General features: G+C 39.9%; 1 protein-coding gene across 3 annotated transcripts in view; it reads left to right on the forward strand.

Annotated features, from left to right (window-relative positions):
* Window positions 1-14,484, forward strand: part of ttc39a (tetratricopeptide repeat domain 39A) — a 101,103-nt gene that overhangs the window by 44,289 nt on the left and 42,330 nt on the right. For 2 of the 3 annotated variants that reach the window (XM_043699216.1, XM_043699215.1), the window contains exons 5-9: window positions 1,862-1,929; window positions 8,585-8,649; window positions 10,973-11,072; window positions 11,649-11,714; window positions 14,075-14,183. In XM_043699216.1, the coding sequence (XP_043555151.1) occupies window positions 1,862-1,929; window positions 8,585-8,649; window positions 10,973-11,072; window positions 11,649-11,714; window positions 14,075-14,183 (408 nt within the window). The remainder of the gene's footprint in view (window positions 1-1,861; window positions 1,930-8,584; window positions 8,650-10,972; window positions 11,073-11,648; window positions 11,715-14,074; window positions 14,184-14,484) is intronic. The other variant, XM_043699217.1, reaches the window with a different exon arrangement.

Raw genomic sequence — 14,484 nt, forward strand, 5'->3', positions numbered from 1 at the left:
GCTGGCTTGATGGTGAGGTTGGGATTAGTGCAGAGGGATTGGAGGGCTGCGCGTTGTGAGGGTGAGAGGTTGGAGTGGGGGTCGACAGGTTGAGGCGGTTAATGTCCCGGCGGCAGTTGGAAATGAAGAGGTCGAGGGCAGGTAATAGGCCAGCGCGGGGTGTCCAGGTGGATGCAGTGTGCTCTCTGGATTAATAGTCTAGTGATAATGCCACTAGGCCATCACGTTGAGTATCAGATCAGTTATGATGTGTTCCTACGTCTTGATGTCCAACCCTCCTCCACAGCACTAGCAAATCTCCACCAAGGATATTTGCCCTGGTCTTGTTTAGTTGTAGACCTGCCTATGCAAGTCCCACCTTCCCCAGAACTGATTTGGAGGTGCCGGTGATGGACTGGGATTACGATGTTAAAAATCAGACAACACCAGTTTATAGTCCAACAGGTTTATTTGGAAGCACTAGCTTTTACAGCGCTATTCTGAAAAAAGCCTGATGAAGGAGCAGCGCTCTGAAAGCTAGTGCTTCCAGATCAACCTGTTGGATTATAACCTGGTGTTGTGTGATTTTTAACTTTGTACTCCCCAGAACTGGTTCTGTTGCACAGAACATTGATGCTGTTCCACCTGCACCAGCTTTCTAGCCACATGATCAATCACTCCATTTTCCAAATCCTGTGCTCCCTCGTACATTCAACTAGGAAGAATCATGAAACTACTGCTTTAGACATTCTGCCTTTCAATCACCTACCTAACTCTCAGACATCTTATTTCAGGACCTTGTCGTCATTTCTATTGACAATCCTTGTATCACAATCCTTGGTGGATTACTATACTCCTCAAGAATGCCTTGGAGCCACTCTAACATCCTTCACTTGGCACCAGGAAAGTAACACATTCCTGATGAAGGGCTTTTGCCCGAAATGTCGATTTTCCTGCTCCTCGGATGCTGCCTGATCTGCTGTGCTTTTCCAGCACCATTCTAATCTAAACTCTGGTTTCCAGCATCTGCAGTCCTTGTATTTACCTAAGTAACACATCATCTTGTTGTGAAGTTGACAGCTGCATCAGTGCCTGTCTGATAATCTGATTATGGAATCCTCTACTACTAACACCCCACAACTACCCCAACCACCACCAAACATAAAGTATGTATGTGAGCTGTCCATAGTGTCAGCAACAAGGGTGTACTTATGCGTGTGCTTTCCTGAGGAACCGTCACTCTCGCCAGTATCCAAACTGGGTTACTAATTGGTAAGACTCAGGTGGGGGGGGGGGTGGGAAGAGCTTTTGCACTTGGTTCTGTTAGACTGCCTGGCAGTCCCTCATTCTCTCACTGTTTGTATGCCTCTAGTCTGCTTCGTGATCACTTCCCTAAAAATGCAAAATAGTGATTTTAGCTGGTGCACAAGTTCTGAAACCTAGAGCTCAAACTTGTGCAGCCTGTGACACAATTTGTTGCAGGTGTTTTCCTCTGGAACAAATGGTGTGTCTATGATTTCCCTTTCATGTATACACACAGAATTTCATAATGAATTACATCTTTTATTATACTGATCCACACTGGGAAGTGTGAAGTTTCAGATCAACTAAACTCAACTTTAACATCTTACCCATGAAGTCATTACTGTCAGTTTTTTTTTGCTTTGAACTCTTTTAAAAGAATTTCAAGTCAGTGAGTGCCAATTCTTAAATATTTGGGTTTGTTTTATCAGAATTTATTAAATGAGCCTTGACTAATGTCTGAATATATTAATATGCCTGTTATTAAGGATTGAGCACTCTTTAAGATATGCTAAGGATGGTGTTTTATTGCAGTATTTTGATAACAATAGCTTATTTGCAATGTTTGATCTGCACACAGAGGAGATGCATGCTGAGGTCTGCTACGCTGAGTGTTTGTTACAGAGGGCTGCTCTCACTTTCTTACAGGTAACAGTATTTGGTCTGGGAAAGGGGAATGAAAAATTGCAACTGCGACAAGCAAATCATCTCTGGTTAACTTTGAAGTTATGACTTTCAGTTGAAAGCAATTTTGTTTTCTTTACTGAGCCATTCTCGACAATTAAACTGACATTTAAAGTATTTCTCAATTTAGAGCACAACTGATTATACAAAATGAAGGGTAAGGAAATATAATTTGGGCTAGCAGGTTTGTGTGCTTCAGAACGCTGTGTAAGCTTGCGTGCTGAACAACTATTCCAGTAGTGATGCAAAAAGAAGAGGAAGAAGCTGCAACAATTCCAGAAAAATTGAAATTCCTTTTCTGTCCCCAGTGATTATCAAATCTGCTACAAGTGGAGGTGTTAGCACAGAATGAGCTAACTAAACATTTAAACTCGGAGAATCATCAATCCCCTCCTCTTTAGATTCCATTTTAAAAATCCTTAAGAATAACCCAGTCATAGAATTGTACAGCACAGAAACTGATATTTCGGTCCAACCCATCTATGCTGACCAGATATCCTAACCCAATCTAGTCCCATTGGCCTGCACTTGGCCCATATCCTTCTAAATCCTTCCTATTCAAAAACCCATCCAAATGCCTTCAAAATGTTGTAATTGTACCAGCCTACACCTTTTTCTCTGGCAGCTCATGCCATATATGCAACAACTTGTGTGTGAAAAAATTGCCCCTTAGATTCCTTTTAAATCTTTCCTCTCTCACCTTAAACATCTGCCCTTCAGCTACTCTGGAGAAAAGATCTTGGCTATTTACTATATTTATGCCCCTCATGATTTTATGAACTTCTATAATATCACCCCTTGGCCTCCAACACTCCAGGGAAAATAGCCCCATCCTGTTCAGCCTCTCCCTATAGCTCAAATTCTCCAAACCTGACAGCATCCTTTTCTGAACCCTGTCAAGTTTCACAACATCCCCCCTTGTAGGAGGGAGACCAGAATTGCACACCGTATTCCATAAGTGGCTTAACCACTGTCCTGTACAGCCACAACATGACCTCCCAACACCTGTACTCAGTGCTCTGACCAATAAAGGAAAGCATATCACCTTCTTCGCTATCCTGTCTACCTGCGGCTCTACTTTAAAAGAATATGAACCTGCATTGCAAGGTCTCTTTATTCAGCAACACTCCCCAGGACCTTACCATTAAGTGTATAAGTACTGCCCTGATTTGCTTTTCCAAAATGCAGTACCTCACATTTATCTAAGGTAAACTCCATCTGCCACTCCTCCGCACACCGGCCCATCTGATCAAGATCTTGTACTCTGAGGTAACCTTCTTTGCTGTCCACTACACCACTAATTTTCGTGTCATCCACAAACTTATTAGCCATACCTGCAATATTCACATCCAAATCATTTATATTAATGTCAAAAAGCAGTGGACTCCGCACCAATTCTTGTGGCACACTGCTGGTCACAGGCTTCCAATCTGAAAAGCAACCATCCACCACCTCCCTTTGTCTCCTACCTTTTGAGCCAGTTCTGTATCTAAGTGACTAGTTCTCCCTGTGTTCCATGTGATCTAACCTTGCTAACCAATCTACCATGAGGAAGCTCGTCAAATGCCGTATTGAAGTCCATACAAATCATATCCACCGCCCTGCTCTCATTAATCCTCTTTGTTACTTTTTCAAAAAGCTCAATCATGTTCATGAGACATTATTCCTCACACACATAGCCATGTTGACTATCCATAATCAGTCCTTGCCTCAGGACCCCCTCCAACAATTTGCCCACCACCAATGACAGGCTCGCTGGTCTATAATTCCCTGGCTTTTCCTTGCGACCTTCCTTAAATAGTGGCATCACATTAGTCACCCTCCAGTCTTCGACACCTCATCTGTGGCTACTGATGATACAAATATCTCAGCAAAGGGCCCAGCAATCACTTCCCTAGCTTCCGACAAAGTTCTAGAATACCCATTAATAATCCACCTTTATGCGTTTTAAGACTTTGGAGGGAATCCTGAGAGACAGGATGTACATGTATTTGGAAAGGCAAGGATTGATTAGGATATTTAACATGGCTTTGTGCGTGGGAAATCATGTCTCATAAACTTGATTGAGTTTTTTGAAGAAGTAACAGAGGATTGATGAGGTCAGAGCAGTAAATGTGATCTGTATGGACTTCTTCAGTAAGGCTTTCGACAAGGTTCCCCATGGGAGACTGATTAGCAAGGTTAGATCTCATGGAATACAGGGAGAACTAGCCATTTGGATACAGAACCGGCTCAAAGGTAGAAGACAGAGGGTGGTAGTGGAGGGTTGGTTTTCAGACTGGAGGCCTGTGATCAGTGGAGTGCCACAAGGATCGGTGCTGGGTCCTTTACTTTTTGTCATTTACATAAATGATTTGGATGCGAGCATAAGAGGTACAGTTAGTAAGTTTGCAGATGACACCAAAATTGGAGGTGTAGTGGACAGCAAAAAAGGTTACCTCAGATTACAACAGGATCTTGACCAGATGGGCCAATGGGCTGAGAAGTGGTAGATGGAGTTTAATTCAGATAAATGTGAGGAGCTGCATTTTGGGAAAGCAAATCTTAGCAGGACTTGTACACTTAATGGTAAGGTCCTAGGAAGTGTTGCTGAACAAAGAGACCTTGGAGTGCAGTTCATAGCTCCTTGAAAGTGGAGTCGCAGGTAGATAGGATGGTGAAGAAGGCGTTTGGTAAGCTTTCTTTTATTGATCAGAGTATTGAGTACAGGAGTTGGGAGGTCATGTTGCGGCTGTACAGGACATTTGTTAGGCCATTGTTGGAATATTGCGGGCAATTCTGGTCTCCTTCCTATCGGAAAGATGTTATGAAATTGAAAGGGTTCAGAAAAGATTTACAAGGATGTTGCCAGGGTTGGAGGATTTGAGCTACAGGGAGAGGCTGAACAGGCTGGGGCTGTTTTCCCTGGAGCGTCAGAGGCTGAGGGGTGACCTTATAGATGTTTACAAAATTATGAGGGGCATGGATAGGATAAATAGACTAAGTCTTTTCCCTGAAGTCAGGGAGTCCAGAACTAGAGGGCATAGGTTTAGGGTGAGAGGGGAAAGATATAAAAGAGACCTACGGGGCAACTCTTTCACGCAGTGGGTACTGCATGTATGGAATGAGCTGCCAGAAGAAACAGTAGAGGCTGGTAAAATTGCAACATTTCAAAGGCATTTGGATGGGTATATGAATAGGGAGGGTTTGGAGGAAATGGGCCGGGTGCTGGCAGGTGGGACTAGATTGGGTTGGGATATCTGGTCGGCATGGACGGGTTGGACCGAAGGGTCTGTTTCCATGCTGTACATCTCTGTGACTCTAAGACGTCCAGCATCACCTCCTTTCTAATACATCCTGAAGTCTTTCCCAATGATAACGTTCTTAGAAAAGAAAATATAGATTTAAACAAACATATTGTTAAGTTTTTTTTGTCAGAGACATGATTACTTCTGGAACTTACCCCAAGCTTCATTTCCCCTCCCTCCCTCCATTATGCCATTCCTTAAAATCCCTCTCTGAACAAGCATTTTGTCACCTATCCTAATTTCTCGATGTGGCTTTGTTTTAAATTTGCTTCAATAAGTTGTTGACAGAAGAGAAATTAGGCATAATGATGATATTAAGCTTTTCTTTAGGTCAATAACACCAGACTCTGCAGAATGGTAGGAAAAGTTGGAAATCATTCTTGAATGGTTAATAAACAGGTTCAAAGAACTGAACAGTTATTTATGCTCATACAAGACAAAAAATTCAATTCATCATCAAGGTTAGATCACATGGAATAAGAGAAGAACAAGCTATTTGGATACAGTACTGGATCAAAGGTAGAAGACAGAGTGCTGGTGGAGAGTTGTTTTTTCTGGAGGCCTGTGACCAGTGTCTTTGGAACTCTTCCTCAAAGTGGTACAAGTAAAATCTGAACAGTCTTAAGGCAGGGATAGATAGATAGATAGATTCTTGATAAAAAATAAAAGGCTGAAAGATAATTGGGGTAGACAGGAATGTGGAGTTGAGGTTAAAAATAAAATTAACCATGAGCTTATTAATTTGATTTATTATTGTCATATGTATGGTGATACAATGAAAAGTATTATTTTGTATGCTAACCAGACAAATCATAACTTACCTAAGTACATCAGGGTAACAGAACAGAATGTAGAGTGTTACAGCTACGAAGAAGGTGCAGAGAACGATCATAGAACATAGAACAATACAGCACAGAACAGGCCCTTCGGCCCACGATGTTGTGCCGAACATTTGTCCTAGCTTAAGCACCCATCCATGTACCTATCCAATTGCCACTTAAAGGTCACCAAAGATTCTGACTCAACCACTCCCACAGGCAGCGCATTCCATGCCCCCACCACTCTCTAGGTAAAGAACCCACCCCTGACATCTCCCCAAACCCTTCCACCCTTCACCTTAAATTTATGTCCCCTTGTAACACTCTGTTGTACCCAGGGAAAAAGTTTCTGACTGTCTACTCTATCTATTCCTCTGATCATCTTAGAAACCTTTATCAAGTCACCCCTCATCCTTCGCCGTTCCAACGAGAAAAGGCCGAGAACTCTCAACCTATCCTCGTACGACTCCCTCTCCATTCCAGGCAACATCCTGGTAAATCTTCTCTGCACCCTCTCCAAAGCTTCCACATCTTTCCTAAAGTGAGGCGACCAGAACTCCACACAGTACTCCAAATGTGGCCTAACCAAAGTCCTCTACAGTTGCTACATCACTTCACAAATCTTGAATTCAATCCCTCTGCTAATGAACGATAATACTCCAGAGGCCTTCTTACAAACTCTATCCACCTGAGTGGCAACCTTCAAAGATCTATGTACATAGACCCCAAGATCCCTCTGTTCCTCCACCTGACTAAGAACCCTACCATTAACCCTGTATTCCGCATTCTTATTTGTTCTTCCAAAATGGACAACCTCACACTTGGCAGGGTTGAACTCCATCTGCCACTCCTCAGCCCAGCTCTGCATCATATCTAAGTCCCTCTGCAGCCGACAACAGCCCTCCTCACTGTCCACAACTCCACCTATCTGTCTGTATTTTTAGCTCTGCTAAGTCGATTGATTTACAGTAGAATCAGACTTGTAAGGCAAGACCTACCCTTCACAAATCCATGCTGGCTGTCCCTAATCAAGCAGTGCCTTTCCAGATACTCATAAATCCTATCCCTCAGTACCCTTTCCATTACTTTACCTACCACCAAAGTAAGACTAACTGGCCTGTAATTCCCGGGGTTATCCCTATTCCCTTTTTTGAACAGGGGCACAACATTCGCCACTCTCCAGTCCCCTGGTACCACCCCCATTGATAGTGAATCAACTCTAACATATTGAGTGGTCTATTCATAAGTTTGATAACTGTGGGAAAGAAGCTGTTCTTAAATCTGTTGGTATGGGTTTTTAAACGTTTGTATCTTTGCCTGATGGAAGAGGGTGGGGAAGAGAGTATAACAGGAGTGGAAGGTGTCTTTGATTATGTTGGCTGCTCTCCTGAGGTAACAGTAAGTTATACAGACTCAAGGGAAGGAAGGCTGGTTTTCGTGATGGACTGGACTGCATTCGCAACTTTCTGTAGTTTTTTGGGCACAGCAATGGCCAAACCAAGCTATGATGCATTTGGATAGAATGTTTTCTATGGTACATCTATAAAAAATGGTAAGAGTCGTCACAGACTTGCAAACTTTTAGCCTTCTGAGGCTTTCTTGGCTGTAGTGTCAACCTGGTTGGACCAGAATAGATCATTGGTGATAATTACTCCTACGAAATTGCCTAGCACCATGAACTGTAAAACATTGTGAAAAAGAGAAGTTAACTTGTGTTAGCTATGCAAGCATTTGTGCATTGCAGTGTGAAGATTTCCTATCAGTGGGGCTGAACCAAAAAAAAATTGGGCTGCTTGAAATTGACTGAATTAATTGTATTCAGAAAATATCTCGAATTTTGTCTAATTTATTAGTACACCTCATTTTGGGCAAGTGTCTTTTTATGTACTTGGTTTATGGAATAGATCACTTAGGCCAAATAAAACTGTAGTGGTTAGCCCAATTTCTGTTATTTTTATTGCTGCCAAATAAATTATTATAGAAGTGCCTGTAACTGTTTTCTGTCTGCATCCTGTCTCACCCTTTTAAAAAAAAATTAACATCTCAAAGGAGGTGTATGGACATTGGAGAGAGAGTACAGCAAAGCACAATTGTAAATTAGACCAACTACAAGAAAAAGTGAAAAAGCTATCTCCACAACTTAGGTAAAATATAGCTGACAAACCTTGATCATTTCTATTAAGTATCAATGGCTTGGATAAGATAAGTTCAGTATTATTTCAAAATAAAGCTAGACAATCTAGTTTGTGGCTGTAAGTATAAACCAGTTTCAAAAATTACTGCAGGGTACTTTGAATAGATATCAAACAATTGTCATGCACTAACTATCTGGAATAAGTTTCCTGCTGGTGTAATAGATATTTAGGAATGTTCAAATGCAGTTGGATGCTGTCGGGGGAGAGTTAGTATATTTGAAGAATAAATTCTGGCACATTGAATTACCTTTTTGGCATTTTTTAATATTGTCCAATTCATGTAGATTACTTCAAATTCACTTTAACATTTTTATTACAGGATGAGAACATGATTAGTTTTATCAAAGGCAGCATCAAAATAAGAAATAGTTACCAGACTTACAAGTAAGTTGGGATGTAAGTTGATATAGTGGCTATACTGCATCTGGTCTTTAGGCTTTGTCACTTTGTAAGGTAACTAATAGAACGCTTACCTATAAGATTATGTTTTGTACATTACTCCACATCTTTTGACTTGCGTAGTTATTTTGAATCAAATATAAGAGCACAGGCATTAAGAATAAGGGATAAACTCGCCAGTCAAAGCCATTTTCCTAACTGGTGCCTCCAACATCATCTCTGTCCTCTTCTTTCTTAACCAAGTATTCCCCCTCCTGACCTTAACAGGGCCCTCGGCCAGATCCAACCCATTCCCTGCACTACTGTCATCACCACTGCCCCTCCCTTCCTCCCAGGATAACAATAGGGTTCCCCTTGTCCTCACGTTTCATTCTATCAACTTCCACAATCATGGGATTATCCTGCTTCCATTTCCACCACCTCCAGCAGTATGCCATCAGCCACTACAACTTGCTCACAAACGAAAACAAAATGCTGGAAAAGCTCAGCAGGTATGGCAGCACCTGTGGAAAGAAATCGTAGCTGATGTTTCGGGTTTAGTGAACCTTCCTCAAAATATCTTCCTCACCCCTTCCTTGTCCCTGCCTCTTGTTTGCATGGGTTTGCTCTCAGCAAAGCTGACCTATTTTCAACCATTCATAACTGCCATTCTCACCTATTTTTCATGTAACTCTATCCTTAGCAGCAATTTTGCACTCTCCTCCTTGCTTTGGGCACTCACCACCTGTTTCACTGTCAACTCCTCCCCCTCTTCCCTTTGACTACAGCATAACATTGCTTTCTGTCCTTCTCAATTCCAAAGAAGCATTATATTGGACTCGATATGTTAACTTTGTTTCTCTCTCTCCACGGATGCAGCCAGCCAAATTGTGTTTCTTTAGCATTTTCTATTGTTGTTCTTTAAGATCTCAAAGTTTGGATCCAAACTATTTAAGATTGTAGTCGGAAAGACTTTATGACTGAGTAGTGGAAATCTGAATTGTTTTTCCTTCAAGGCTGTGAAGGTGGGGTCAGTTCAAGTCTGTGGCCAAGAGTGTGGTGCTGGAAAAGCACAGCACATCAGGCAGCATCCAAGGAGCAGGAAAATTGATGTTTCTGGCAAAAACCCCAAAGCTTTGGCTCGAAACGTCGATTTTCCTGCTCCTCAGATGATGCCTGACCTGCTGTGCTTTTCCAGCACCACACTCTTGGCTCTAATCTCCAGCATCTGCAGTACTTACTTTCGTTCAGTTCAAGACTGTCAATAGATTTTTGTTAGGGAATAAGGGACACAGAGCTATAGCAGAAAATGCAGTTGAGGTACAGATCAGCAATGACATTAAACATTGGAGTATGCTTGATCACCTGAATGAACTATTCCAGTTCCTATGTCATTAGCCATAGTTAGAGTCCTTTAGTAGAGTCCTGCAGACTTAAAAATTTAAGCAACTTGTATTGGAGATGATGACAGCCCAGTAAGCCCAGGCATCCCTTTAAGTGTGATGGGTGTACTGAATATTCTGATTTGCTGCTTCTAATAATATTGCTGTAAGTTCTCTTTCTTTATTTTTTAAGTTGATGTGAATGGTGCCTGTTCATGATGATGGTACACACTTCTCTGTGTTTATGTTGAATGCATATGATAATAAATGATTCAGTTGCGTGATCATGTTCAGTGTCCCAATGCTGATGTATCCTTTCTCCCTTTTCTTGTGGGGAATTATTTAGTCTTCAACTAGTGCAACTCACAATGGTCCAGGAAGGAAAAAGTTCTGTGGAGAATCAAACCTACACATAACTTTCTATTTACCATCTTACCAGTTTAGGAAACAGGGTACTTTGGCATTTCAACTTTGCTTCGTAACAATTTTCTAAAAAAAGTATGAAATTGCTCAATTGATTAGCTCAAGCCACTATAAAATATGCTTAATCCCCCTCCATTTTTGGGAAATTGATTGCTGTCCATTATATGCAGTTCTATTTATTTCTTCATTGATTACTGCAGTTATAGATTTAATAAACATTATCAGATAGCTTGAGAGATTTTAAAAGTTTACACCGGTAGGACTAGGTACAACAGTCTCTATTAAACAAGAAAACATCATCTGTTGAGAGGGATTTGAAGAGAATCTGAAGGCTGACATCATCTCAAAATAATCAACTCAAAAACAGATCCATGAAATAAATGATGATGAGACTCGAATGATAAACCCTAAATGCATATAATTACAACATTAAATCTGAAAAAAGTCAGATATAAATTTAAGTATTTAACTGTGGAAAGTAGTTAATTATTGTGCTCTAATCCTTTTTTATTTATTACTGAAAGGGAACTTCTTAACATTGTGCAGTCATCCAATTACACAAAAGGAGAGAATTACAGCCATCTTGAAGGAGGTGTTCAACTTGGAATTGGGGCTTTTAATCTGGTGAGTAAAAATATATGTTTTATGACTTACTTTTAAACTTTACAATCTCTTTGCTTCAAACAAGTCATACAGTCACTTTAGCTCTCTTCTCCATTATTGCATGTCATGAGTTATTCTCCATTAAAGCAAAGACAACCTTTTATTAATCATGTGATTGTGAGGAACAACTGTGTAAAATTAAAGACCAGCTGGAGGTGGCTATGGCCAAAACTGGTCTACTTCAAAAGTGTAAAATGGACTGGCGTTGAATGGGCAGTCTACCACAAAACCTAAATTTCTTTTTGTGATTATTTTGTGGTAGTGGTAAAAATACCAATTCCACAAATTTGCAGAGTTTTTTCCTAATACCCTTTATAGATGTACTTAAATCCTAATCAGATCTGGCTGAGATAATAGATTTTGCTGTGTTTTAAGCTGATAACAATGGTCACTCTGTCAAAATCTGAATCATGAAATTATTTGACTTAAAACAATCAGAACATGTCATTTTTTTCTGTTCGTACATGGGATGTGGGTATTGGTGAAGGTTGAATATTTTTAATTTTTTTTTTCTTTTTCTTTCCTTCATTTTCTTAGACTATATCCCTGTTGCCAACAAGGATTCTCCGACTTTTAGAATTTGTCGGATTTTCTGGAAACAAGGTAAGAATAAATACTCAAAAGTTAATCTCAGGGAAGAATTTTGTTTTCACCTTGTAGGTTAATCTTGTTTTTCTTGATTGATTTCTCGTAACTGATCTGGTGATTGAATATTGTAGTTCATTAGGCAGAGTGCTTAAAAAAAATCCACTACTTGTTTTTGGGCTAAGCCAATGGCACATATATCTGTAGATTTAATTAAAAAATCCACTACTTGTTTTTGGGCTAAGCCAATGGCACATATATCTGTAGATTTAATAAGACTAGCACTCAAAATCCATGTCTACATGTTCATAGATGTCAAGCTGCTATTCCACTGTGAGTTTATGATTAGGCAATCATCGTTAAACTTTTTGATGCTTAATTCAAGTTTTAATATGTTGCTATGAATTGCAGGAGTAATGACACAATACCGGCAGTGAAGTATAACAAAATACTTCACTTGCCACTGGAGTTCCTTTTCCAGCTACCGCTGAAATATTTGGACCCTTTACATGGAAGTTCAAATATAAAGTTAAAAAGATACAAATTTTTAGAGACAGGTATAAGCAACTCAGTTCAAGAACCAAATACTTTTTATTTGTGATCAACCCTACTTGTCTGTCATTTTAGAATCTCACTTATTAACCTTTTGATCACATATTTCAAAATACCACATTAGTGTCCTTACACTTGCTGATTCTCACCATTTGGTCTTCCAATTCTGATACTTTGTGCCAGAAAATGAAATGTTTGTTTATAACTTACAACTGAAATCTGTAAGCTATCATTAGCATGAAAATACTTGGTCAACTTTTGTTTAGTAGTTCGGATTAGTTGAATAGAAAGGTGATCTGAGAGAGAATAATTGTTTAGACAATCTCAAAACAACTCCTAACTACCCTGAAACATAAAGCAACTCGTGCAAGTAATCTTGTACACCCCTAGATAACAATTGTTGTGTGTTGATTAAACAAGGATGAGTTTAAAATTAAGTGTTTTCATACCAATATATAGAATTCACATAGGTGTGTTACATTACATAAGAGATTCAAGTGTCCAAGCAATTGAGTTGGTAGCACAGGTTAGAGGTGTTGAGGGTTGCAATGGATTAGACCATGTAGGAAAGATGTTACAAGACACAGTGAGAGTAGTAGAGCTTGACCCTTGGTTGGCATTGAAGAGAAGATGGTGAAACTTACCCTGGAGAATTGGAAAAGGACATTGACCTAGTGATGGCATCATCTGGTTGTGTCCTCCACGGCTGATCCCTGAGGCAGAAGGATATCCTGTGTCAGCACCACTCATCCAGCAGGGATTCCAGGGCTCTGCACACAAAGCAAGGTATCAATATTCCCAATTTTCATGTCCAGGATAAATATCAACAACCATGTAATGCAGCTCCAGATTGACAGTGATTGGCTGGGTATAAAATGGGTTTTTAAAGATGGTGCAAGGCTTCCATGATATCCTCCAAATGATGAATTGTTTCAGGAATAGTGTGTTAAGATTGGATGGAAATTAGATGTGGCACTTGCTTTGGGATGTGATAAATAATTGATGAGCGGTGTTTGGGAAGAAATGGTGAGAGAAGTCATAGGCCTTGCAGCAAAAATCCCTCCAAAAAACTCAACGTGACTTGGACATTGCCAAACAAATGTAAGATTCAACCCTAGGCTTTGCTTAGCTCAAAATAACTTCAATAGAAGGCACATAAATGGAGTCCCTTCAGTTTATTTGTAGTCAGCTGCTTCATTGATTTTTTTTTCTCTGATGTCTTCTGATCTAATCTTCTAACTATTGTTCTACAGTTCTATCCTGTTAATTCTAAAGATTCATTGTAACATGTATTATGAGAAAATTGAAAGGGTATCAGTTTGCAAATTAACTTCAACCAGTGTTCATTGGAGGGTTTTCCTTGTAATATTTGATTGTTAAACTTGCTAAAGATGCTTTTTGAGTAAAAGAGACCATGAGATTTAAGCTGCAAATAGAGCACATCTCCTTGTATCAGTCAAATTCCTTTCAAAAGTCAATTTTAGGGCTACTCAATTTTCAGATTATCCGTATTTGATATTTGTATTTGACAATTAATGTTTGTTTGTTTGTTGAACAAGCAAGAATAGGCGTAACATTTTAATGCTACCTATAATGACACCCGGACATCTCAAAATGGTTTACAATCAATGAATTGCATTTCAAGTATACTTGTTGTTGCATACCTGTTCAGTTCAAGGATATTACATGATAAGTATTAAATTCTGCAAAATGTATAAGAAATATTTTTATCAGGAAATACCATTAAGAATTTTTTTGACATTCTAAAAACATAATCATGTGCTGAAAATGCAATCTCTTCTTTTGATATGAATCTTTGTCTTTAGGAATATGGTCTAGAACAATTACAGGAAGGAGCATCCACAGAAAACTTCCGTGCTCTCCTGTGTACCATGTTGCTGCTTTGTTATCACACATTTATGAGTTTTGTATTAGGTGAGTACTGTTGAAACCTGTATACACTCCTCAGTCTTGGGCTGGTTTTCAAAAATTAATACAAGTTTTCAATTTTATTAATGATGGAATGGAACCTTGTGGAGGTGATGGAGTTGTTGGCTGTTATCTGGAAAGCTGATGAAATTCCTGTGTTGCCTGGGCAAGCCAGCCCTGTCCTAGGATCAAAATCCTCCCATGGGGCTGAAGTCATACCTGTTGAGAGCTGCCATTTAATTCAATGCTGGCAGCTCTTATGTAATCAGCACGGCAACTGGGGAGACTGCTTCCTACTACACCCATC

The sequence above is a fragment of the Chiloscyllium plagiosum genome, chromosome 11 (genome assembly GCF_004010195.1).
Source record: "Chiloscyllium plagiosum isolate BGI_BamShark_2017 chromosome 11, ASM401019v2, whole genome shotgun sequence".
NCBI lineage: Eukaryota > Metazoa > Chordata > Chondrichthyes > Orectolobiformes > Hemiscylliidae > Chiloscyllium > Chiloscyllium plagiosum.